The sequence below is a fragment of the Mustela putorius genome, unplaced genomic scaffold (genome assembly GCF_011764305.1).
Source record: "Mustela putorius furo isolate JIRA1106 unplaced genomic scaffold, ASM1176430v1.1 tig00003987_pilon_pilon_pilon, whole genome shotgun sequence".
Lineage (NCBI taxonomy): Eukaryota > Metazoa > Chordata > Mammalia > Carnivora > Mustelidae > Mustela > Mustela putorius.
Genome location: NW_025422126.1, coordinates 7,680,336 through 7,707,789, shown reverse-complemented (window position 1 = coordinate 7,707,789; position 27,454 = coordinate 7,680,336). Strand labels below are relative to the sequence as shown.

The 27,454-nt window shown below is 39.1% G+C and overlaps 1 protein-coding gene across 1 annotated transcript in view; it reads left to right on the top strand.

The window, feature by feature from the left end:
- Positions 1-1,791: 1,791 nt before the first annotated feature.
- Positions 1,792-27,454, top strand: part of GDPD4 (glycerophosphodiester phosphodiesterase domain containing 4) — a 145,318-nt gene continuing 119,655 nt past the window's right edge. The window contains exons 1-3 of the mRNA XM_045071368.1: positions 1,792-1,856; positions 7,925-8,118; positions 13,098-13,201. Coding sequence (XP_044927303.1) covers positions 7,939-8,118; positions 13,098-13,201 — 284 coding nt within the window. The 5' untranslated portion in view covers positions 1,792-1,856; positions 7,925-7,938. The remainder of the gene's footprint in view (positions 1,857-7,924; positions 8,119-13,097; positions 13,202-27,454) is intronic.

The window sequence follows — 27,454 nt, the reverse complement described above, 5'->3', positions numbered from 1 at the left end:
TATAGGACAAGAGAAGGAAGTACTTAACTGAGCCTGGTGGTTGTGATGGTGAAAGGCTTCCTGAGCTGAATCTTACACCAACAGAAAGAGTTAGCCAGTTAAAAGTTTGGGGGGGAGGGGAATGGGAAAGACTGACCATAGGGACAACATGAATAAAGATACATAATGGTGTAGGGCAGTAGCATAAGAGGATTGGGATGTATTTTATGGTGACTAACATAACACCATTAAAAAAATAACAAAAGTTTTGGGTTTGCTGGAGTTTCAATATGAGTAGGGGTGAAGGAGAGTGCAGGGTGGTGGTGGTAAGAAGTTGGAGAGAAAGACAGGATCCAATTTAAGGGGCTTGAGCTTTACCTTAGGAGTGAATTTTAAGCATGGTCAGATTTGCATTTTTTAAAAGATCACTAGCTGCTCTTTGAAAGGTAAATTTGGGGCGCGGCTCAGTGGGTTGAGCTTCTGTCTTCAGCTCAGTTCCATGATCCCAGGATCCTGGGATGGAGTTCCACATGGGGCTCCAAGCGCAGTGAGGAGCCTGCTTCTCCCTCTGCCTGCTGCTCCCTCTGCTTTGTGCCTGCGCACTCTCTGTCTGACAAATAAATAAATATATCTTAAAAAAAATAAAAAAAGAAAAAAGTAAATTTTAGGAATGGTAAACTGGAAGTAGTGAGATTCTTTGGGAGCCTACTGCAGTAATTATCTATCTGATTAACCCTTACCACAGTAGTGCCAAGCAGCTGGTACTTACTGAGATGATTAGGGGCCTAGTGGGCATTGACATAGAGCAAGGGAAAGACTAGCAGAAATGGACAGGAAGTGTGAGGGCACCAGCGGGGAGGGACGCTGCAAAGGAAAGAGAGGAGTCAAGAATGGAGCTTTGGTTTCAGGTCTCGCCATTTAACAATTTGGAGCCACACATGATGTAGCCCGTTTGAAGGAAAGCAGCGTAGGGTATACTGAGTTCAAGGTGTCTAAATAGCGGGACGATTCAGATCACGATGACCAGCAGACAACTGGGTATAATGGTCTAAGAGCTCAAAAGTGAGGTCCGAGTTACAGAAATAACCAGAGGAACCAAAAACTAAACAACTAAGGGCGCCTGGGTGGCTCAGTGGGTTAGGCCTCTACCTTCAGCTCGGGTCATGATCTTGGGGTCATGGAATCGAGCCTTGCGTAGGGCTCTCTGCTCAGCAGGGAGCCTGCTTTCCCGCCCCCCTGCCTGCCTCTCTGCCTACTTGTGATCTCTATCTGTCAAGTAAATAAATAAAATCTTTTAAAAAATTTAACAAATAAAACTAAAATAGACCCATTGCTTGAAGTAGGTTGGGGAGAAAAAGACAAGAAAAAATAATGAGATAATGCATAAATAATTTGGCTACAAAAACGTTAATGCCTGAACTAAATGATTAGCTAGAGCTAAGCTTATGCTGAAATTATTTTTAATCTTTTTTTTTTTTAAGATTTTATTTATTTGACAAAGATCACAAGTAGGCAGAGAGGCAGGCACAGAGAGAGGGGGAGGCAGGCTCCCTGCCAAGCAGAGAGCCTGATGTGGGGCTTGATCCCAGGACCCTGGAATCATGACCTTAGCCGAAGGCAGAGGCTTTAACCCACTGAGCCACCCAGGCGCCCCTGAAATTATTTTTATAAGTAGCAAAATAAGACAAAAGAGTAGGCCTCTGAGCAATGCTTGGGGGTTGCACCTGACTTCCGCCTCACGGCTGTAGAGAGCACGCCCCTGGCCACGCCCCCTCCACGCGGCCTCCACCGCCTTGTTGAACCAGGCGTCCATTTTGAGAGACGCTAGTCTTCTCCAGTGGGGAGGTCGTGTTTGGGTTTGAGGCTTTGAAGTCGCTGTAAGTAACATGTCCAGCTCTGCGCTTCCCCCTGTAAGCCTCTCCAGGAATAGGAAGCTACATAAATATTATCAAGCTGGCAGCCAGTGAGGCCCTTGGACCCAAGGAGCTCACCAGGTGTGGTCAGCTGGGAGCTGCCTTTAGCCCTGTGCTCTGGGGAGGCAACTGAGGCCAAAGGGCTTCCACTTGGCCCTGTCCCTGTCCCTGTCGGTGGGTGACAGGGGCACAAGCCGGGCAGGCCCAGTGGCTTGGCTGGCGTCCAGGGCTGGCCTGCTGTCGGCTTGTCCGTGAGTCCCTCCTGGTGGGAAGTTCGGCTCTGCTCATTTGTTTCTCCCCTCTCTGCGGTCATGCCCGACGCTGCCTGTGTTCAACGTGTGAAAATGTTGTTTCTTGCCCATTTTCCAAGTTACTCATGGACGGAGCGTAAGTCTTGCTCTACTTTCTTCATCCTGGCAAGCACATCCTAGTGTTTGACTCCAGCACCGGGTGAACGGTGGTGCGCATTGCTGAGATGCGACAGATTTCAGAAGGAATCGGTTTGGGAGGGAAAATCGGGGGTTCAGTGTGGGATATATTAATTTTGAGATGTCTGCGAGAAATCCAAGTGGAGATGTCAGCTGGGTGCTGGACGTTTGGAAGGGAAACAGTGTTTATTGATCTTTCCCTAATTATGATTGAACTCCAAGGATCTGTAGATGTGTGGGAAATTGTGGTAATGATTCTGGTTAAAATACTGCCTTTAGTTCAGTATTCCAGCAGTATACCACCCTTCCTGTCACAAAGTTTTTGTTCTTGGACATACCACTATTTGCAGCTGCTCACACCAAATTCATGTAGTTTCATCACAGTTTCAACAACAGACAATTCGGACTTTTTCTCATTTCCACTGTGATTATTTTCCTTAGACCATGGGTTTTTTATAGTGTGAAATTCCCAAATGTGAATTTTTGTAATTATCGTTTTCTTACTGATTCCTAGCTGAATTGCACCATAATCAGAAAATACGCTCTTAAGATTTCAATTCTTAGAAGTGTATTAAAACCAGTTGTCTAGTTCAATATATGACTTTTGATAAATGTTCAGTTTGGGAAAGAACATACATTCTGCAGTCATTGAGTATAGTGTCCCATAAATGTTAATTAAGATTAGTTTGTTAATCGAGTTGATAAAATCTTCTATATCCTTTTAGACTTTTTTGTCTGCTTATTAGATCATTTATTGAGAGAAGTATGCTAAATCTCCCACCATGTCTGTGAATTTGTCTACTTCTCCTGTAGAAGCCATGTGATTGGGTGCCTGTGAACTGGAAATTATTTATTAGTCATTTTGCATCTTTATGAAATGTCCTTTTTTGTCTTTACTGATTCTTTTTGCCTCAAGCAAAAAGCAAGCGAGGTATTGGTCTGCTGGTAACTAGTGAGGTAGATTGTATTATTTGGCTCCAATTCTTACCCTTCCTTTAGTTATGCCTTTTGTGTTCACATTCCTTTTGCCTTATAACTTATAATGCCCTCCTACTGTGAGTTCACTTACTCTGCTTCTGATTTTGACTTGAAGACATCCTTTGCAGCAGAGCCTTGAGATGGATTTGCATATTACAGCTTACCCTCTTGGACAACTGCCACCATCAGGAAAATATACTCTGGCCAACTCAGTTGAGCCATACATGGAACAGAGCCAGGTCACTCCGGTCATACTAGCCAAGGCCAGTCTAGATCAACAGAGTATGAGCAGTAAATGCTTATTGTCACATGTGACTCAGATTTCATCTTTGATTGGTATGTGGTGTTGTCTTGGTAATGGGACACTAATCTTTCCATTCTTTTACCTTCTGTAACAACAAACCAAATTCTTGTAAAGAACATATTGTTGGGCTTTGTTATTTTAATCCACTTAGACAATTTTTAATTCTTTTTATTTTTTAAAAACAGACAGAGATCACAAGTAGATAGAGAGGCAGGCAGAGAGAGAGGAGGAAGCAGGCTCCCTGCTGAGCAGAGAGCACAATGCGGGGCTCGATCCCAGCACCCTGGGATCATGCTCTGAGTCAAAGGCAGAGGCTTAACCCACTGAGCCACCCAGGAGCCACATTCAATTCTTTTTAAACATGGAGCATTTAGACTATATTTAAAGGAATTACTGGTATATTTAAGTTTAAATTTGATTTACTACTTGCTTTCTATTCTTCTGTGTTCCTTTTTCACTTTTTTCTTGCTTTTTGATTGAATAATATTTATGATTTCATTTTATTTTCTTTGTTGGCTTATTAGATGCACACCCCTTTTCTCAGAGGTTACTTCGTGGTGTACAGTATATGTCTTTAACTTATCAGAGTCTACTTTTAAGTTATATTATACCACCTCATCATATATCATATGAGAACTGAATTAACAGTACACTTTCATTTTCCTGCTCCTGGCCTTTAAACTCTTGTCAAACCTTTTACTGCTGCAATTGTTACAAGTGGAAATATTCATTGTTATTGCTTTTGCTTCAGTCAATTATCTTCTGAAGTAATTTTATAAATAAGAAAAACATTATTTTATATCCACCCATATATTGAATATTTCTGGTGCCTCATTTCTTTATGTAAATGTGTATTTCCACCTGGTAGCTTTTGCTTTCATATTGGGTGATCTTAACATTTCTTGTAGTGCAAGTCAGCTGGTGATTAATTCTTTTCTAGTTTTGAATATCCAAAATTTCTTTAAAAAAAAAAATTTTTTAAAGATTTTATTTATTGGGGGCACCTGGGTGGCTCAGTTGATTAAGCATCTGCTTAATTTCCCCTGTTTGTATGCTCTCTCTCTCTCAGATAAATAAATCAATTTTTTATTAGAGAGTGAATGAGAGAGAGAGAAAACACGAGTGCGGGGAGGGGCGGAGAGGGAGAAGCAGACTCCACGCTGAGCAGGGAAACTGACTCGAGACTCAGTCCCCAGACTCTGGGACCATGACCTGAGCTGAAGGCAGACACTTAACCAACTAAGCCAACCAGGTGCCCTTTCACTTTCATATTTTAACGCTGTTCATTATGAGTGCTGAATTCTAGCTAAATGTGTTTTATTCAGTTCCTTAAAGATGTTGCTCCACTGTCTTTTGGCTTGTATTGTTTTCAACAAATTATTTTTGTTGAAAAAAATGTCAAGAAGTCCTCTTTATTCCACATGTAATACACTTTTCCTCTCTGGCTGGTGGTGAGATTTTCTCTTTACTAGTGTTTTTAAGCATCTTGATTATGATGTGTCTTATAGTTTGCTGTGTGTACTTTTCCTTAGGGTTTGGCGTGCTTCTTGGCTCTGTAGGCTTATAGTTTTCATCATATTTGGAAACATTTTGGTTATTAATTTTTTAGATATTGTGTTTATCCCTTTCTCACCTCCCCCCCCCGCCTTTTAGGGATTCCAGGCATGATTATATTAGACTGCTTATAGTTATTGTGTAGCTCACAGTTGATCTCTTCATTTAAAAAAAAATTCTCAAATTCTCTAATCCTTTCTTTTGTAGTATCTAATCTGCTATTAATCCTTGCAGTGTACTTTTCATCTCAGACACTATGTCTTTCATCTCTAAAAGTTCAGTTTACATATTTTTAAAAAAGATTTTATTCATTTATTTGACAGAGAGAGATTACAAGTAGGCAGAGAGGCAGGCAGAGAGAGAGGAGGAAGCAGGCTCCCTGCAGAGCAGAGAGCCGATGCAGGGCTTGATCCCAGGACCCTGAGACCATGACCTGAGCTGAAGGCAGAGGCCAACCTACTGAGCCACCCAGGTGCCCCCAGTTTACATATTTTAAAAATACCTTCCCTGTCTCTCCTTAACATGTTTATTTTCTTCTACTGTCCTCAACATGTTTGTAAAAATGTTCTTCTACTGTCACCTCAACAGTATTGAATACATTCTCTTTTTTATTGTAAAAAAAAGAACAATCGCATTTTTGGATGTCCTTCCCTGCTAATTAAAATAAAATCACTTCACTGAGACATTTCTGAGTTGTTGATAGTTTTTTCCCTCCATATGGGTGCATTCTCTTTTTTATGTTCCTGGTGATTTTTGATTGGATACTAGGCATTGAGAATTTTGTTTTGTTGGCTACTTCTCTTGTTTTATTGTTTGTTTGGTTTGTTTTTATTCTGATCTTTGTTTCAGAACAGAGCCAAGTTATTTGGAAACATTTTTACTATCTTGCAGATCATTTTTTAAACTTATTTATTTATTTGAGAGAGAGTGAGAGAACAAGCCAGGGGAGGGACAGAGAACCAGTGGGTTCAATGTGGGACTCAATCCCAGGACTCTGGGATCATGACCTGAGCTGAAGGCAGATGCTTAACCAACTGAGCTACCCAGGCACCCTTGAGTCTCATTTTTAAACTTCGTTTGGCTAGGCCATTGTCCCTAGTAGTAGCCTTTAATGTAGGCCTAATTTTTTTCCCCCACTATTGAGGCAATACCCTTCTGAGTATGCTTCTAAGTGCCTATGTATTATAAGGTTTTTCTGCTCTGAAGGAAACACCAACTATTCCCAGCCTTTTGTGAGCTCTAAATGTCTAACCACCTCGTTTTGTGTGATTCTTTTTCTAACGTCAATAATTTCTTACTAAGCATGTACTGATTAGTATTCAGCTGGAGACTCGGAAAGACATGGAGGGAGGTACTTTTCCTTCCCTTTTGTCTGCTCAGTTTCTGTCTGCTCAGTTCAGGGATACTGCCAGGATCCACCTACAATCTCACTCCCAGGGCTTCATCCTGGAAACTGTATCCAAATTGCATTTACAATACTCACTTCCTTTGTTTCTTCTCTCTCAAAGGTTGCTGTCCTTCACTGCCTATTGTCCACTGTGTGAAAACCTTTCTTTCATATTTTCCCCAGGTTTTTTAGTTACTTAAGCTGGGAAGGTTACTCCAGTCCCTGTTACTCACATTTTTTGCCAGAATTCTATGTTGACACTATGCACTCTGAACTACAGCACTACCTTTCACAGAAAAACAGAATGGAGCACAACAGAAAGTTTTCAGGGGTAGAGACCATGCCTGGGATCAGGCCCTTTAAGACTTCTTGTTTGTTTATTCTTAAATACTTAGGGGTTTTTGTTTTTGTTTTGTTTTGTTTTTCCCCCTAATTCCACACGAATTTTATCTGAAAGTGTCCTATTAAAGTAGGGTGAGAAAATTCAGTAGTAACAGCTAGATATAGCTCAATATCTCCTTCCCTCCCTCCCTCTTTCATTCTTCCTTCCTTCCTTTCTTTCCTTTTCCTAGTAAGAAAAACCCCTGTCTGCCAGTAAAATGTAATGTTCAACTTCTTTAAGTGTCCTTAAAGTAAGGGGGAATATCCTTCTTTGTTCTTCTTCCTTTATCCTTGTTGGAATTTAGAATGATAGATACAGCTCAAGCAGCAGCCATTTTGGACCCTGAGAAGGGAGCCCTGTGCTGCTGTGGAACAAAAAGATGGAAGATGTCTGGGTTCTTAATGACATTGTGAAGCCACGTACCACATAATTTTTAAAATATTTTTGTTGGCAAAAGAAAAAACAAACTTGTCTTATTTCAGCCATTGCTATTTTGAAAATTCCATCATTTAAATTGAGGCTAACCCTAACTAATTCCAATGAGAGAGGATCATAAGTGATGGGGCAGGCAGCTATATATCTGAGTCACTTATTAGTCAATGATTATATTTTTCTCATACCTCACCCACGCCTCTTAAGCTCTCAAGTTATTTCAAGAGCACATTGTAGTTGAAAAAACACATTTGTATATATTATCTAATTATAATTTGTATATATTATCTAATACTTTCAGCATTTATTAGTTGCCTAGGGCAGACAGTATGATCCCATTTTAGGGGTAAGAAAACTAAACCTTGAAGGGTGCATGACTGCAGTAAATACTAAACAAGTTAGTGGTAAAGGGGGATGAAGCTCTACTCATCCACTGAATCCAGTGCATTATCCTAGATTAAAAACTTTAAAATCTATCTTTTTTTTTATTGATTTTTCTATAGAGCAGTGAGGTAGGAAACTTTTGAAGGAGCTTTTAGATCCTAATAATTTTATTTGTCATTTCAGCAAGAAGGTGCACCATGCTTAAGGGCAACAGGATTGAGCCTGGGAGCCAGAGAAGAGTGAAAAGGCATTATCCATGGATCCTATGTGGCTGCAACCGACAATGCTATATCACCTTGATTACTGGTTGCTACACCTGCGAGTGGCAGGTCAAGCAGGAGAAAAAGTCTTTACCTGGACCCTGCTGCTGCTCTTGGGTATAGAGACATGGGAAAGAGTTGTACCATACTTTCTCAGATGTGGGGAACGTGGGCTGGTCCCTCCCATGAGAGCTCATTAGAGTCTCCAGGACAAGGGCATGGTAGGGCTCTAGTTCTTTGATGAAAAGCCTCCTGAAAAGTTCTGGAGCCAGAGTTAACCTTATAGAAACACATGCTTGTTTTCCTCATCTTCTTTCACTTTCATTTGCTTCTCTCTCTTTTTTTTTTAAAACTACCTCTTTTATGTTATTCATTTACTCATTGATTTACTTTTGTTCTCATTCATTTATTTAGCTTTGAAAAAGTGAAGTTTAGTATAATTAGATGTTTTTGACTAGGAATTACAAGAATGCCTGAATCTTTAATTCTCTCTTCATTGTAAGTTTCCCAAAGAGCTGTGTTTATGAGGAAAATAACAGCAAGTGGGAAACAAGGTATTCCTTTATTATTGGTCAGACTAATGCTTGAGTTTCCTTAATGAAAAACTTTAGTAAGACTGAGTGGTAGCATGTGGCCTAGCCTTATTGAGGGCCTCTTACTTTAAACTCTCGGTTATATGTTGGGATTCTCTGGTGGCTGTTTGATATAAAAGACCAAATGATGAGCACACTGAAGGGATAAGAGGAGGGCCATATCCTAAAACTTCATGTACTTATAAACACAGTCCAACCAGGCTCTGAAATTCTGACCAGTTAGATTACTAGTTTCTTATGCCTATGATGGGAAACACAGGAAAGGGAGTAGGTAGAAATGGGAGGTTTTCTTAGATTAGTAGAAGTGTTCTTCTGTCTCCTATATCTTACCTTCCTAGTTGTTCTATCCACCTATAGCTGATAAGGACTAGTATATATACTAGTGACTGGGAATAACAAATGGCTTTGATATGATTCCTGCTCTCAAGCAGTTCATAGTCCCTTGGTGGAAGAGACAAGCACAATACAGTCTTAAAATACTGAGAGTATTTATGTGTGTATGTGTATATGCATACATGCCTCCATGTGCCAAAGGAAGGGTTGAAAATACTTCATATAGAAGGTGAAAGGTGATTAAGAATTGGGTAGGTAAGGATTAGGGGATGGCAGAAGAAATCATTTTGGAGGAGTCAGGTATAAGGTTTACCTTAAGTTGAACAGAGGATACAAATGGCAAAGTGATGGGAAACAAAGCTAGAGAGGGAGATGGGACCAGTGTTATTTGGTTTTAAGAATTTGATCTCTGCCATGTAGGACATAAAGAGTCCCTAAAGATGGTAAGCAGATGTTGCCTGATCTGTGTTTTGGAATGATTATTTGATCGTGTGGAGAATGCATTGGAAGGTATGAAACAGGGAGGGAGACATCTTTGCCTTCAAAGAGAAAGTGATAGTATATAAGGTAAGAGATGTTGGTGGTCTGGATTAGAGTAGTGATGGTAAAGATGGAGAAGAGTGAATTGATTCAACAGAACCTTACTAGAGATGAGGCAGTAAGTTACATGAGAGTTACCATGTACTAAGAGAAGGAAAAGGGAGGCTTTGTGCGCAGGGTGGTATTTGAGTCAGTGTGGTATTATGGAAAAATTCCTGGACTAGAGCCTGTTTGGATACTATATCCCACTCTGCCCTTGGACTGGTTATGTGAGATCTCCCAGCCTCTCTACAGTTAGGGAATTTAACTAGATAATTCCTAAGGTTCCTAGATAATTCTCAAGGCCCCATTTCTGCTGAGGGAAAGGAGTATAGCATATAGGATAAGAATTATCCTTGTGTTTTGGGAAAAGACTGCCTGGATTCAATTTATGGCTTTACCCTTGACTATCTCCAAATTAGAGCTTTACCACTGTGTTACCTTGGGCAAGTAACTTAACATCTGGTGCTTTACATGCCTTATTAGAATAATGGAGGTGGAATAGTAGTACCCATGAATAGGATTTGTTGTGGGGATGGGAGAGGGAGAGTTAATATGTTGAAGACACTTAGAATTGTGCTTGTCACACAATTAACCTCCAATAAATGTTAGCTATTTTATTACTTTTCTTGGAGTGACTGACTTGTGGAAGAGATTTTTCACATACAGAAATATGGGTACAAGGGACTGTGGGTAGAGGGAATGAGGTAGTTAGAAGTCAAGGGACAGAGAAGCACAGTAGTGTGCTTAGGAAAAACAAATTTCCAGTGTTGAAGTAGGGACATGTGAAATGATGGTAAGTAGTAGGGTAGAAAGGAATATTTTGATCAAATTCTGAAACATCTGTGTGTCAAGTTAAAGTATTTGAATTTTCTCTTATAAACAGTGAGGAGCCTTTGAAAATGCTTGAGCAAGAATGGTAACAATGAGAATCAAAATAAGGAAATGGATTTATTCATCCATTGGAACACTTACTATTTGCCACAGTGAATTAAGACAATTAAGGCCTCAGCCCTCTTGCAGATTATAATCTAGTGGGACGAATTAGTTAGTAGACAGTAAATGAAGAAAGATTATTTCAGATTGTGATAAGAGCTTTGAAGATAATAAACAGGAAACTGTGTTAGAACCTGGGATGGGAGAGTGGTGGGAGAAGACCTCTTTGAAAAAGTGTCATGGGAACGGTCTCCTAAATGGAGAGGTAGAGTCAGCCATATGTACATCTGGGGCAAAAGTATTCCAGGCAGAGGCACCAGACAGTACAAAGGTTTTGAGGTGGAAGCAAATTCTAGAAACAAAAAGCAGGCCAGTGTGGCTGGCATTTAGAAATGGAGTGTGTAGGATGGGATGAGGTCAGGGATGGACAGGGGTTGACCATGGAGGGCCTTGTTGCCATGGTAGGCAGTTTGATGGTACCTTAGTACAATAGGAAGCTCTGGCAGTGTTTTGAGCAGGGTAATGACATTATTTGATACCTTTTTTTTTTTAAAGATTTTATTTATTTATTTATTTGATAGAGATCACAAGCAGGCAGAGAGGCAGGCAGAGAAAGAGAGAGGTGGAAGCAGGCTCCCCACTAAACAGAGAGCCCGACATGGGGCTTGATCCCGGCACCCTGGGATCACGACCTGAGTTAAAGGCAGAGGCTTTAACCCATCGAGCCACCCAGGTGCCTCTATCTGATAGATTTTTAAAAGTCCATGTAAGATTTAGTAGAGTGTAAGTTCTGAGTCAAAGATCCTGTGTTCTTCACCCTCCTACACTCAGAAAGTGCATCTTGATAGCTGTAATGTCTCTCATCTTTTTAGAACACAGTTTCTACATTTTTCATTTTATTTCTTTGTTTTTGCTTTTCCCAGTAATGCCATAATTTAGTCAGGGCAGGGATTATTCTGTCCAGTGTCAACTGATTAAATGTAGTGTCCCAAAGAGGCAGAATTCTTTTTCAGGTGATAAGGAAGTGTTAAGATTATAACTCAGATAGCAACCCAAACCTAACATTCCCAGGAAGGATTTGGCAACGTCTGGTATGACTGGTTTATGATGTGACTTTCAGTGAAGGGGGTTGTCTTCAGGGCTGTTTGAACACCTCCTCTAGGAAGATATCCTCCACCTTGGTTTTAGGTTCAGAGATCTGGGCAGTGTCCCTGCCACTTCTTGGTTGTGTGACCGTGAGCCAATTATTTTACCTCTCTGAGCTTTGGTTCTTCTGCAAAATAAGGTTAAGATTACCTAATTTATATGGCCATATTGAAAAAGAAATCAAATGAAGATAGTTTATGAAATTTCTAGCATTATATTGGCACAAGGTAGCTACTCAAAAAAAAAAACAAAAAAAACACACAAAAAGCTTTATTCCCTAACCTGTCCCTTGTCCCCCAAATTTGGGTAGGTCAGTGACTAAATGAACCAGTGAGTGATGATTGAATGAATTACTCAATGAATGAGTCAGCAAATGAATGTTTGGTAGATGGAGGGGAGGATGAAAGCAGCAGATGATTGTTAAGAGCCAGCTGCATTTAAGAAACTGTGCTAGAGGGCGCCTGGGTGGCTCAGTGGATTAAGCTGCTGCCTTCTGCTCAGGTCATGATCTCAGGATCCTGGGATTGAGTCCCGCATCGGGATTTCTGCTCAGCAGGGAGTCTGCTTCCCCCTCTCTCTCTCTGTCTACTGTGAACTCTCTCTGTCAAATAAATAAATAAAATCTTTAATAAAAAAAAAAAAAGAAAGAAACTGTGCTAGAAAAGAAAAGAAAAAAAAACTGTGCTAGAGTCATAGGGTAGCTCTATTTTTAATTTCTTAAGGAATCTCCACACTGTTTTCCAAAGTGGCTCCACCAACTTATATTTCTACCAACACTGTAAGAGGGTTCCCCTTTCTCCACATTCTCTCCAGCACACGTCGTTTACTGTCTTGTTGATTTTGGCCATTCTAACTGAGGTGGTATCTCAATGCTGAGTGAAGTAAGTCAAGCAGAGAAAGTCAATTATCATATGGTTTCACTTACTTGTGGAGCATAGGGAATAACACTGAGGACATTAGGAGAAGGAAAGGAAAAATGAATTGGGGGAAATTGGAGGGGGAGACAAACCGTGAGAGACTGTGGACTCTGAGAAACAAACTGAAGGTTTTAGAGGGAAGGGGGTAGGGGGTTGGCTGAGCCTGGTGGTGGGTATTAAGGAGGGCACATATTGCATGGAGCACTGGGTGTGTTGCATAAATAATGAATCTTGGAACACTGAAAAAATAAAATCAATACAAATAAGTTTTTAAGTAGTAAAAAAAAGAAACTGGAAACTGCTAGATATTGGCAGGATGGAGGTGTGTAACTGAAGTTCCTATTCCTCAGAGAAGAAACTGTCTCACTGAATACAAACAGATAAACATGTAATTGCAGTTAAGTGTAATACATGTTCTAAATAGGCTTATACAAAATTCCATAGGGGTAAAGAGACTACAGTGGTCACTCCAGCCTCCTGAAGATAATGCATGGCATTGCAACTCTGCAGAACTTTGACAAGTGTATATAGACACTGCTGAGGTAACATGGATACATGGAACTAATTTATACTTTTTTCTTTCTCTTCCCAGAGAGAGAAGTTATTTTACCCATTTCTGATTACTTCATTTTTGCTGTCTTTGGTTTTGCTGTTTGTGTGGATAGAAACTTCGAATGAGTACTTTGGCTTTGACTGGTGAGTTTCATGTTTTGTATTTTCATTTCTATAGGGGCTCTTTGGTTTGTGGACCACCTGAATTGTACCTCAGGCTGAAAAGATTGGGTGGCATAAGAGGGAGGATCACAAAATTGGTCTTTCGACAGTGGCTGGGTGAGAGGCCTGACTCTGGCTTGGAGGAAGGATGCTCAGCACCACCACTTGTGATGCTAACCGTCCACATTTTGACTGAATCTCGTGCAGTGGGAAGCTATTCCAATGACTCTCTGAAACCTTGTTCCTCAGTCTTTTTGTCTGGGCTACTGATGCCTACACTTGGTCTTCATGATCTCTGTCCATGAACCCTCATGTCTCTGCCTCACCTCTGGCCTCTGCCTCTTCTGTCCCCAGGGAGCTTCCTAGGACTCTGAACACAGAAATGGGTGTCCTTCTGGGCATCCTTTCCTGGCCAAACTCTTCATCCTGGACTGCTCCCAGCAATTCCAGTTTCTCTGGCCTGATGATTGCAAACTTACCCACTATTTGGTATTTGGCTGAGAAAGGGGTATGTTTGGATATGAGGCTTTTAAATTTTTTTAATGGAATACAATTAAGCTTTATTATAATAGAAGTAAAATGTGTTTTGTTTTGTTTTGTTTGAAGAGGGGGTGGAGAGAGAGAGAAAATCATAAGCAGGCTCACACACACACACACACACACACACACACACACAGCCTGGGACTTGATCTCATAACCCTGAAATCATGTCCTGAGCCAAAATCAAGAGTTGAACACTTAACCGACTGAGCCACCCAGGCACCCCTGGTTTGTTATTTTAAATATAAAAATTTGAAAAATATAAAAATCTGCTTTGTCTTATTCTTGAGTGACAATCACTCGTTGGTATATTTCCCAGCATTTTTTTCTTCACTTGTTTTTATATTATTGCATTTATATCATACAGAACATGTAATTTTGTTTTTCCTTTTCATTTAAGATAGTAAGAAAGATTTTGACAAATTACTAATAACTGAGTATCATTTAAAATGGTTGCAAAATATTTCATGACATGAAGATGCTGTAATACACTTAAACACTTATTATTATGCATTATGTTTCCAATTTTTTTGTTTTTATGAAATAGGAGTGCAGAGAAAGCTTTGTATTCTGACATAGGTCTTAGACTAGATTTCCACAAGTAGTGTTATTGAGTCAAGAAGAATAAATATTTGTAGTATTCATTATGCCTGTTGCTGAAGTACTTACTCAAAAGAAGGTAGTGATTTTCATTCATGACAGATATATGAGAGTTTCTGGGTTTTGTTTGTTTGTTTGTTTTAGTGAGAGAGAGAGAGAGAGCGCACACACATGTGTGTGTTTGCCTGAGTGGAGGTGGGGGAGGGGCAAAGGGAGAGGAAAGGGGAGAGAATCTTAAACAGGCTCCACACCCATTGGAGCCAAGTTGGGACTCAGTCTCACGACCCTGAGGTCATGACCTGAGCCTAGATCAAAAGTTGGATGCTCAATCAAGGATCCCTGAGAGTTTCTATTATAACCTGTGGTTGATAACATTAACCGTTCTTATTTTGAATAATTTTTGTTAATTTTCTAGATAGGATTTGTTTTGTTTTAATTTAATCATTAAGTGCTAAAACTTGCTTAATTCATTTTCTTTTTAGAAATACACACACACACCCCACATATCTTTTATCAATTCATCTACCAGTAGACTCTTAGGTTGTTTCCGTGTCCTGGCTGTTGTAAATAATGCTACAAAGAGTATGGGGGTTACATATCTTTTTGAGTTAATGTTTTCATTTCCTTTGGATAAAAACCCAGACGTGGAATTGCTGAATTGTATGGTAGTTCTATTCTTAATTTTTTTGAGGAAGCTTCATACTGTTACCACAGTGGCTGTGCCAGTTTATATTCCCACCAGCAGTGCACAAGTGTTATCCTTTCTCTATATCCTCACCAACACTTTTTTTAAAAGAGATTTTTATTTGAGAGAGCGAAAGAGAGTGAGCTTGAGCAGGGGGTGGGGCAGAGGGAGAAGCAGTTTCTGAACAAGAAGCCAGATGCAGGGCTTGATACCAGGACCCTGAGGTCATGACCTGAGCCAAAGGCAAACGTTTAACTTACTTGAGCCACCCAGGTGCTGCAACACTTTGTTTTTAAATTGAGGTTTAATTGACACACAACATTATATTAATTTTAGGTATACAACACATTTGTTTCATGTTTGTTTTCATATATTGCAAAATAATCATCACATAAGCCTAGTTAACATCTGTCACCATACATAGTTGCAAACTTTTTTTCTTATGAGGAGATCTTTTAAAATTTACTCTCTTAGCAACTTTCAGATATACAATACAGTATTATTAATTATAGTTACCATGCTGTGAATTATATCCCCATGACTTATTTATTTTATAACTGGAAATTTGTACCTTTTGACTCCCTGCACATAATTTTGCCTTCCTACTGCCCCCTGCCTCTGGCAACCACCAGTCTGTTCTTTGTATATGTGAGCTTGATTTTTGTTTTTTGTTTTGTTTTATTTTTTTAAGATTTCACATATAAATGAGATTATATGCTGTCTGTCTGTCTCTGACTTGTTTCACTTAGCATAATACTCTCAGGGTTCATCCATGTTGCACATAGCAAGATTTTATTCTTTTTTATGGCTGAATAATATTCCATTATGTATATATACCACATTTTTCTTTATTAATCCATTGATGGACACTTAGTTTCCATATATTGGCCATTAGGAATAATGCACTGAAGATAGGGATGCATATGTCTTCTTGAATTAGTGTTTTTATTTTCTTTGGATAAATACCTTAAAGTGGAATTGGTAGGTCACATGTTATTTCCATTTTTAATTTTTTGAGGAACTTCCATATTGTTTTCCAGAGTGGGTGCACCAGTTTGGATTCCCACCAACAGTGCACAAAGGTTTCCTTTTTCTCCACATCCTCACGCATTTGTTACCTTGGCTTTTGGTGATAGCCATTCTAACAGGTCTCATTGTGGTTTTGATTTGTGTTTGCTTGATGATTAATGATATTGAACCCCTTTTCATGCATCTGTTGGCCTGAATGTCTTTTGGAAAAATGTCTGCTCAGATCCTCTACCCCTTTTTTAAAATGCATTTTTAATTTATTAATTATTTTTATTAACATACAATGTATTATTTGCCCCAGGGGTACAGGTCTCTGAGTCATCAGGCTTACACACTTCACAGCACTTACATATCTCTGCCTTTTTTTTTTTTTTAAAGATTTTAAAAATTTATTTATTTGAAAGACAGAGATCACAAGCAGGCAGAAAGGCAGGCAGAGAGAGAGGAAGGGAAGCAGGCTCCCGCAGAGCAGAGAGCCCGATGCAGGGCTCGATTCCAGGACCCTGGGATCATGACCTAAGCCGAAGGCAGAGGCTTTACCCGCTGAGCCACCCAGGCGCCCCTCTCTGCCCTTTTTTAACTGGATTGCTTATTTGCCCTTGAATCATAGGAGTTTTTATGTATTTTGAGTATTAGAATATGATTTGCTAATATTTTCTTTCTTTTGGTAGTTTGCCTTTTTTTTTTTTAAGATTTTATTTATTTATTTGACATAGAGTGCAATCACAAGTAGGCAAAGAGAAGAGGGGAAAGCAAGTCTCCCTGTGGAGCAGAGAGCCCGATGTGGGGCTTGATCCCAGGACCCTGAGATCATGACCTGAGCCAAAGGCATAGGCTTAACCCAGTGAACCACCCAGGTGCCCCAAGAGGTTTGCCTTTTCATTTTGTTGATGGTTTGCTTTGCAGAAGCTTTTTATTTTGATGTAGTCCCACTTGTTTGTTTATAAAATCTTTTAGGCCTGTTTTCATTATGAACAGTTCTTTTTTTTTTTTTTTAAGATTTTATTCATTTATTTGACAGAGAGAGATCACAAGTAGGCAGAGACGCAGGCAGAGAGAGAGAGAGAGAGAGGAGGAAGCAGGCTCCCTGCTAAGCAGAGAGCCCGATGCGGGACTCGATCCCAGGACCCCGAGATCATGACCTGAGCCGAAGGCAGCGGCTCAACACACTGAGCCACCCAGGTGCCCCTGTTTTCATTATGAATTATTTTTATTTTTCCAATTTATTTTTTCAATGTGACTTATTTTTAAAGTTCTTGTGCTTTTATTTATTAAATTTTTATTTATTTTATTTATTAAAAATTATTTTTTTCACTGACTTATTTTTAAAGTTCTTGTGCTTTTTATTTCCCATCTTCTGCCTTCCTCTACCCTACTTGTCCTCTCTCCCATGAATGCCAGTGGGATGTCATGTTTTAGTTTGATTTTCTTGGGCTCTCTCTATTTAAAAAAAAAATTATTTGGAAATGACTGTAGGTTCACAGGAAGTGGAAAAGAAATGTACAGGGAGGTCCTGTGCACTCTTTACCCAGCTTCACGCAATATTAGCATCTTGTAAAACTATTGCATGATATTAAAACCAGAAAATTGACATTGGCAAAACCTGTGGATCTTATTCATATTTCACTGGATTGACTTTTAAAAATAGCAAATAACTACATTGATAAGCAACAGTTATGATCACAGTAAAAGTTGAAATTCACCTTGGCTGTGTATTTTGGCATGGGTCTGTGTATGCATTTTTGTGTATTCATGTCTGAACACATACACACATTTGCATATATGTGCGTGTATGAGAGAAAGAAAAAACTCTGGCTCTATCCATATCATGAAACTGTTTTGAGGAACAAATGGCAGAGTCTCATTTAAATACCACTGTTCACAAACTGTAAAATAATAAATAAAAAGTATTTTATTGTAGTAGATGACTATCCTTTTCTCCAGGAAAAATGTTTCAGTAGTGTACACAGTAAGTGAAGCATACTTAACTGTGTAAGAGGGGAGTATGTGTGTGTGTGTGTGGGGGTTAGTATATAGGAGTCTTAGCAAAATCCCATTCAAAGATGTAGAATTACAGAGTCAGGAGGGATCTTGGAGTCCAACTGTCCCAATTCTCTACATTGTACACATATTTGAAAATATTCTTTCCAGGTGGTCTTCTAATCTCTGATTAAAACTTCAAGTGGTTTTAACATACTGTTTTGTGTTTCAGTCTTTCCCTACTTAGAGAGCTCTAAGTGTTTACGAACTCTTTATTATAATAAGCTGAAGTCTGCTTTCCCTCCAACTTTTTTTTTAAACTTAATTTCTTTTCAGTGTAACAGAATTCATTGCTTATGCACCACACCCAGTGTTCCATGTAATATGTGCCCTCCATAATAGCACCACCAGGCCCCCCCAACCTCCCACCCCCTGCCCCTTCAATACCCTCAGATTGTTTTTCAGAATCCATAGTCTCTCGTGGTTCATCTCCCCCTCCAATTTCCCTCAACTCCCTTCTCAATTATCATATGGTTTCCCCCTGACTTTTACTCACTGGTCTTGGGTTGGCCATCTGGCACCTCACCCAGTGTAGGACAACTGGAGACAGCCATCTTTCCCCTAAATATTCTCTATCGTAAACAACTCAAGCATTTCACATGTTCATTGTATACAAGAATGGTCATCTCTGGGTGAGCTTATTGTTCTTCACAAGAATGGAATCAGGATTGGAGCACAATGGGGTGTGAACTGGACCAATCTCCTTCTATATGTGTGTACTTGTATTAATAGCCCCTACACTCATATTAACACAGTTCCCCCCATCTTAGCTCATATTCTTCTTTTTTTTCCCTATCCATTGAGGGGTTTTTTTTTTTTTTTTTTTTTTTTGTTGGTTTTATTGATGTGTAGTTGACACACATTAGTTTCATATGATTCGACAGCTCTGTATGCAGTGTTCACCACAAGTATAGCTATCATCGACCACCATACAGTGCTATTGCGATACCATTGACTATATTCCATATGCTGTAACTTTTATGTACCTTATCATGTGCCTGTTGTTCGATATGTCTTTTTTTGGAAAAATGTCTGTTTAGATCCTCTGCCCATTTCTAATTGGATTATTTATTTGCTATTGAATTGTATGAGTTCTTTATGTATATTGGATACTAACCACTTACTCAGGTATATGTTTTGCAAATATTTTGTCCCTTTTGGTAGGTTTCCTTTTCATTTTGTTGATGGTTTCCTTTGCTGGGCAGAAGCTTTTTAGTTTGATGTAGTCCCACTTGTCTGTTTTGTTGCCTTTTTGCTTTTGGTGTCAAATCCAAAAAAACTGTCACTGAGATGGATGTCAAGGAAGTTAAGCTTATGTTTTCTTCAGGAGTTTAATGATTTCAAGTTTTACATTCAAATCTTTAATAATCCATTTTGAGTTGATTTTTATGTATGGTATAGTAGAGTGCTACTGATTCATTCTTTTGCATGTGGCTACCCAGTTTATGGAAGAGACCGCCCTTTCCTCATTGTATATTCTTGGTTTTTGTTTTCTTTGCCATAAATTAATTGACCATGTATATACATGGGCTATTTATTCTGTTCCATTGATCTATGTGTCTGTTTTCAATGCTAGTACCATACTGATTTAATTGCTATGGATTTGTAAACAGTCTGAATTCAGGGAGTGTGATGCTTCCAGCTTTGTACTTTTTCCATATTGCTTTGGCTGTCCAAGGTCTTTTGTAGTTCTATAAAAAAATTAGGATTATTTGTTCCATTTCTGTGAAAAATGCCTTTGGAGTTTTGATAGTGATTGAACTGAATCTACAGATGGCTTTGGGGGTGATATGGGAATTTTAATAATATTCTTTAATATTCTTCACGAATGCGACATATCTTTCCATTTATTTGTGTCTTCAGTTTCTTTAATGTATTACCTTTTTCAGTACATAGATCTTTCACCTCCTTGGTTAAATTTATTCCTAGGTATTTTATTGTTATTGATGCTAATGTAAGTGGATTTTTTTTCTTTATTTCTTTTTTAAAAATTTTTTAATTTTTTATTTTTTATAAACATATAATATATTTTTATCCCCAGGGGTACAGGTCTGTGAATCGCCTGGTTTACACACTTCACAGCACTCACCAAAGCACATACCCTCCCCAATGTCCATAACCCCACCCCCCTTCTCCCAACCCCCCGTCCCCCAGAAACCCTCTTTTTTGTGAGATTAAGAGTCACTTATGGTTTGTCTCCCTCTCAATCCCATCTTGTTTCATTTATTCTTCTCCTACCCCTTAAGCCCCCATGTTGCATCACCACTTCCTCATATCAGGGAGATCATATGATAGTTGTCTTTCTCCGCTTGACTTATTTCACTAAGCATGATACGCTCTGGTTCCATCCACGTCGTCACAAATGGCAAGATTTCATTTCTTTTGATGGCTGCATAGTATTCCATTGTGTATATATACCACATCTTCTTAATCCATTCATCTGTTGATGGACATCTAGGTTCTTTCCATATTTTGGCTATTGTGGACATTGCTGCTATAAACATTCAGGTGCACGTGCCCCTTCAGATGACTACATTTGTATCTTTGGGGTAAATACCCAGTAGTGCATTGCTGGGTCATAGGGTAGTTCTATTTTCAACATTTTGAGGAACCTCCAAGTTGTTTTCCAGAGAGGTTGCACCAGCTTGCATTCCCACCAATAGTGTAGGAGGGTTCCCCTTTATCTGCATCCTCGCCAGCATCTGTCATTTCCTGACTTGTTAATTTTAGCCATTCTGACTGGTGTGAGGTGATATCTCATTGTGGTTTTGATTTGTATTTCCCTGATGCTGAGTGATATGGAGCACTTTTTCATGTGTCTGTTGGCCACCTGGATGTCTTCGCAGACATGTCTGTTCATGTCCTCTGCCCATTTCTTGATTGGATTATTTGTTCTTTGGGTGTTGAGTTTGCTAAGTTCGTTATAGATTTTGGACACTAGCCCTTTATCTGATATGTCATTTGCAAATATCTTCTCCCATTCTGTCAGTTGTATTTAGGTTTTTCCTTTCCTGTGCAAAAGCTTTTGATCTTGATGAAATCCCAATAGTTCATTTTTGCCCTTGCTTCCCTTGCCTTTGGCGATGTTCCTAGGAAGATGTTGCTGCGGTTGAGGTTGAAGAGGTTGTTGCCTGTGTTCTCCTCAAGGATTTTGATGGAGTCCTTTCGCACATTGAGGTCCTTCATCCATTTTGAGTCTATTTTCATGTGTGGTGTAAGGAAATGGTCCAATTCCATTTTTCTGCATGTGGCTGTCCAATTTTCCCAACACCATTTATTGAAGAGGCTGTCTTTTTTCCATTGGACATTCTTTCCTGCTTTGTCGAAGATTAGTTGACCATAGAGTTGAGGGTCTATTTCTGGGCTCTCTATTCTGTTCCATTGATCTATGTGACTGTTTTTGTGCCAGTACCATGCTGTCTTGTTGATGACAGCTTTGTAATAGAGCTTGAAGTCCGAAATTGTGATGCCACCAACTTTCGCTTTCTTTTTCTATATTCCTTTGGCTATTCGAGGTCTTTTCTGGTTCCATATAAATTTTAGGATTATTTGTTCCATTTCTTTGAAAAAGATGGATGGTACTTTGATAGGAATTGCATTAAATGTGTAGATTACTTTAGGTAGCATAGACATTTTCACAATATTTATTCTTCCAACCCAGGAGCATGGAACATTTTTCCATTTCTTTGTGTCTTCCTCAATTTCTTTCATGAGTACTTTATAGTTTTCTGAGTATAGATTCTGTGCCTCTTTGGTTAGGTTTATTCCTAGGTATCTTATGGTTTTGGGTGCAATTGTAAATGGGATTGACTCCTTAATTTCTCTTTCTTCTGTCTTGTTGGTGTAGAGAAATGCAACTGATTTCTGTGCATTGATTTTATATCCTGCCACTTTACTGAATTCCTGTACAAGTTCTAGCAGTTTTGGAGTGGAGTCTTTAGGGTTTTCCACATATAGTATCATATCATCTGCGAAGAGTGAAAGTTTGACTTCTTCTTTGCTGATTTGGATGTCTTTAATTTCCTTTTGTTGTCTGATTGCTGAGGCTAGGACTTCTAGTACTATGTTGAATAGCATTGGTGATAATGGACATCCCTGCCATGTTCCTGACCTTAGCGGAGAAGCTTTCAGTGTTTCTCCATTGAGAATGATATTTGCGGTGGGTTTTTCATAAATGGCTTTGATAATATTGAGGTATGTGCCCTCTATCCCTACACTTTGAAGAGTTTTGATCAGGAAGGGATGCTGTACTTTGTCAAATGCATTTTCATCATCTATTGAGAGTATCATGTGGTTCTTGTTCTTTCTTTTATTAATGTGTTGTGTCACATTGATTGATTTGCGGATGTTGAACCAACCTTGTAGCCCTGGAATAAATCCCACTTGGTCATGGTGAATAATCCTTTTAATGTATTGTTGAATCCTATTGGCAAGTATTTTGGTGAGAATTTTCGCATCTGTGTTCATCAAGGATATTGGTCTGTAGGTCTCTTTTTTGATGGGATCCTTGTCTGGTTTTGGGATCAAGGTGATGTTGGCCTCATAAAATGAGTTTGGAAGTTTTCCTTCCATTTCTACTTTTTGGAACAGTTTCAGGAGAATAGGAATTAGTTCTTCTTTAAATGTTTGGTAGAATTCCCCAGGAAGCCATCTGGCCCTGGACTTTTTTTGGAGATTTTTAATGACTGTTTCAATCTCCTTACTGGTTATGGGTCTGTTCAGGCTTTCTATTTCTTCCTGGTTCTTGTGATAATTTATATGTTTCTAGGAATATATCCATTTCTTCCAGATTGTCAAATTTGTTGGTGTAGAGTTGCTCATAGTATGTTCTTATAATTGTTTGTATTTCTTTGGTATTAGTTGTGATCTCTACTCTTCCATTCATGATTTTATTTATTTGGGTCCTTTCTCTTTTCTTTTTGATAAGTTGGGCCAGGGGGTTTATCAATTTATTAAATTCTTTCAAAGAACCAACTCCTAGTTTCGTTGATTTGTTCTATTGTTTTTTTGGTTTCTATTTCATTGATTTCTGCTCTGATCTTTAAGATTTCTCTCCTCCTGCTGGGTTTAGGGTTTCTTTCTTGTTCTTTCTCCAGTTCCTTTAGGTGTAGGGTTAGGTTGTGTACCTGAGACCTTTCTTGTTTCTTGAGAAAGGTTTGTACCGCTATATATTTTCCTCTCAGGACTGCCTTTGTTGTGTCCCACAATTTTGAATCGTTGTGTTTTCATTATCATTTGTTGCCATGATTTTTTTCAATTCTTCTTTAATTTCCTGGTTGACCCATTCATTCTTTAGAAGAATGCTGTTTAGTCTCCATGTATTTGGGTTCTTTCCAAACTTCCTCTTGTGATTGAGTTCTAGCTTCAGAGCACTGTGGTCTGAAAATATGCAGGGAATGATCCCAATCTTTTGATACCGGTTGAGTCCTGATTTAGGACTAGGATGTGATCTATTCTGGAGAATGTTCCATGTGCACTAGAGAAGAATGTGTATTCTGTTGCTTTGGGATGAAATGTTCTGAATATATCTATGATGTCCATCGGGTCCAGTGTGTCATTTAAGACCTTTATTTCCTTGTTGATCTTTTGCTTGGGTGATCTGTCCATTTCAGTGAGGGGAGTGTTAAAGTACCCTAGTATTATTGTATTATTGTTGATGTGTTTCTTTGATTTTGTTATTAATTGGTTTATATAGTTGGCTGCTCCCATGTTGGGGGCATAGACATTTAAAATTGTTAGATCTTCTGTTGGACAGACCCTTTGAGTATGATATAGTGTCCTTCCTCATCTCTTATTATAGTCTTTGGCTTAAAATCTAATTGATCTGCTATAAGGATGGCCACTCCTGCTTTCTTCTGATGTCCATTAGCATGGTAAATTCTTTTCCATCCCCTCACTTTAAATCTGGAGGTGTCTTCGGGCTTAAAATGTGTTTCTTGTAGGCAACATATAGATGGGTTTTGTTTTTTTATCCATTCTGATACCCTGTGTCTTTTGATTGGGGTATTTAGTCCATTAACATTAGGGGTAACTATTGAGAGATATGAATTTAGTGCCATTGTATTGCCTGTAAGGTGACTGTTACTATATATTGTCTCTGTTCCTTTCTGATCTACCACTTGTAGGCTCTCTCTTTGCTTAGAGGACCCCTTTCTATATTTCTTGTAGAGCTGGTTTGGTGTTTGCAAATTCTTTCAGTTTTTGTTTGTCCTGGAAGCTTTTAATCTCTCCTTCTATTTTCAATGATAGCCTAGCTGGATATAGTATTCTTGGCTGCATGTTTTTCTCATTTAGTGCTCTAAATATATCATGCCAGCTCTTTCTGGCCTGCCAGGTCTCTGTGGATAAGTCAGCTGCCAATCTAATATTTTTACCATTGTATGTTACAGACTTCTTTTCCAGGGCTGCTTTCAGGATTTTCTCTTTCTCACTAAGGCTTGTAAATTTTACTATTAGGTGACAGGGTGTGGGCCTATTCTTATTGATTTTGAGGAGCGTTCTCTGAACCTCCTGAATTTTGATGCTTGTTCCCTTTGCCATATTGGGGAAATTCTCCCCAATAATTCTCTCCAGTATACCTTCTGCTCCCCTCTCTCTTTCTTCTTCTTCTGGAATCCCAATTATTCTAATGTTGTTTCGTCTTATGGTGTCACTTATCTCTCGAATTCTCCCCTCATGGTCCAATAGCTGTTTGTCCCTCTTTTGCTCAGCTTCTTGATTCTCTGTCATTTGGTCTTCTATATTGCTAATTCTTTCTTCTGCCTCATTTATCCTAGCAGCGAGAGCCTCCATTTTTGATTGCACCTCATTAATAGCTTTTTTTATTTCAACTTGGTTAGATTTTAGTTCTTTTATTTCTCCAGAAAGGGCTTTTATATCTCCTGAGAGGGTTTCTCTAATATCTTCCATGCCTTTGTCGAGCCCAGCTAGAACCTTGAGAATTATCATTCTGAACTCCCAATTTGACATATTACCAATATCTGTATTGATTAGGTCCCTAGCCTTCGGTACTGCCTCTTGTTCTTTTTTTTGTGGTGAGTTTTTCGGCCTTGTCATTTTGTCCAGATAAGAGTATATGCAGGAGCAAGTAAAATATTAAAAGGGTGGCAACAACCCCAGGGAAATATGCTTTAACCAAATCAGAAGAGATCCCAAATCGTGAGGGGGGAGAAAGGGGATATAAAGAGGTCAGAAAGAAAGAAAGAAAAAAAAATGTAAAGAAAGAAAAGAATTTAAAAAAGAAAATGAATAAAGAAAACTGTAAAAAAGATATATAAATATATATATATATATATATATATATTAGATAAACTAGTTAAAAAACATTAAAAAAGAAAAGGGTAAAAGTTAAAAAAATTTTTAGCAAAAGAAGAGAAAAAAAATGAAAAAGAAAAAAAATTAAATTAACTGCAAGACTAAAGAATCATAGGGAGAAAGCCATGAGTTCCGTGCTTTGCTTTCTCCTCCTCTGGAATTCTGCTGCTCTCCTTGGTATTGAAACTGCACTCCTTGGTAGGTGAACTTGGTCTTGGCTGGATTTCTTGTTGATCTTCTGGGGGCAGGGCCTGTTGTAGTGATTCTCAAGTGTCTTTGCCCCAGGTGGAATTGTACCGCCCTTACCAGGGGCCGGGCTGAGTAATCCGCACGGGTTTGCTTTCAGGAGCTTTTGTTCCCTGAGTGCTTTCCGTAGAGTTCCAGAGGACAGGAATACAAATGGCGCCCTCCTGGTCTCCGGCCTGGAGGAGCCGAGAGCCCGGGGCCCCACTCCTCAGTGCGCCCTCAGAGAACAGCGCCCAGCAACTCCCGTCTGCCTGACCTCTGGCCGCTCTCTGAGCTCACCAAGGCTGCGACTGGTTCAAGGTAACCCCGAGCTTTGAGCTCACTGTCGGCTCTGTCTCTGTAGCCGGCTTCCCTGTTCTAATACCTGTAAGCTCTGCGACACTCAGACACCCCCGATCCTTCTGTGACCCTGCGGGACCTGAGGCCATGCTGACCCTGCGTGGGCTTCACCCCGGTTTAGCCTCTGGAGCGATGTCCCTCAGCGGAACAGACTTTTAAAAGTCCTAATTTTGTGCTCCGTTGCTCCGCCACTTGCTGGGAGCCAGCCCCTCCTCCCGGGGTCTATCTTCCTGTCGCTTTGGATTCACTTCACCGCCAGTCCTACCTTTCAGAAAGTGGTTTTTCTGTTTCTAGAATTGCTGTTCTTCTTCTCTTCGATCTGCCGATGGATTTGTAGGTGTTTGCAATCTTTAGGCAAGCTATCGAGCTGATCTGCTAGCTGAAGTAGTCTTAGCCTGCTACTTCTCCGCCATCTTGACTCCTCCCCCCTTCTTTATTTCTTTTTCAAATAATTCATTATTAGTGTACAGTAATGCTATTGATTTTTGAGTGTTGATTTTTGTCTCCTGCAACTTAACTGAATTTCCTAATCGGATATAACTGTTTTTTAGTGGCATCTTTAGGATTTTCTCTATATAAAAATCATGAAACCTGCAAATGGAGACAATCATTTACATTCCAATTCTGATGCCTTTTATTTATTTATTTTTTCTTTCCTGATTGCTCTGGCTAGGACTTTCAATACTACGTTAAATAGGAGTGGTGAGAGTGTGCACCCTTGTCTTATTTTTGATTTTAGAGGAAAAGCATTCAACCTTTCACACAGCCTTTCACAGTTGAGTAAGATATTCACTGTAGACTTATCATATGTGTCCTTTATTATGTTGAGGTATAACACCTCTATATTTTATTTGTTGAGAGTTTTTTCTTTCCAAGTTTTTATTTAAATTCCAGTTAACAGTGTGAATTTAGTTTCAGATGTAGAATGTAGTGATTAAACACTTACATACAATATTGATGCTCATCGTAGCAAGTACCCTCCTTAATCCCCATCACCCATTTAACGTTGTCTTCACACCTTCCCTCTGGTAACCATCAATTTGTCCTCGATAGTCAAGAGTCTGTTTCTTGCTTTTTCTCTTGAGAGTTTTTAATCATGAAAAGGTATTTAATTTTGTTAAATGTTCTTTTTTCATCTATAGAGATTATCAAATGATTTTTGTTTTTCATCCTATTAATGTAGTGTATCACATTTATTAGTTTATGTATCTTGAACCATCCTTGCATCATGGGGATGAATCCCACTTGATAGTGGTTTATGATCTTTTTAATGTGGTATTGAATTTGGCTTGCTAATGTTTTGTTGTGAATTTCTGCATTTATATTCATCAGGGATATTGGCCTGTAGTTTTCTTTTCTTTCAATTCTTTTTTTAAAAGATTTTATTTTATTTTATTTAACAGAGAGAGAGATCACAAGTAGGCAGAGAGTCAGGCAGAGAG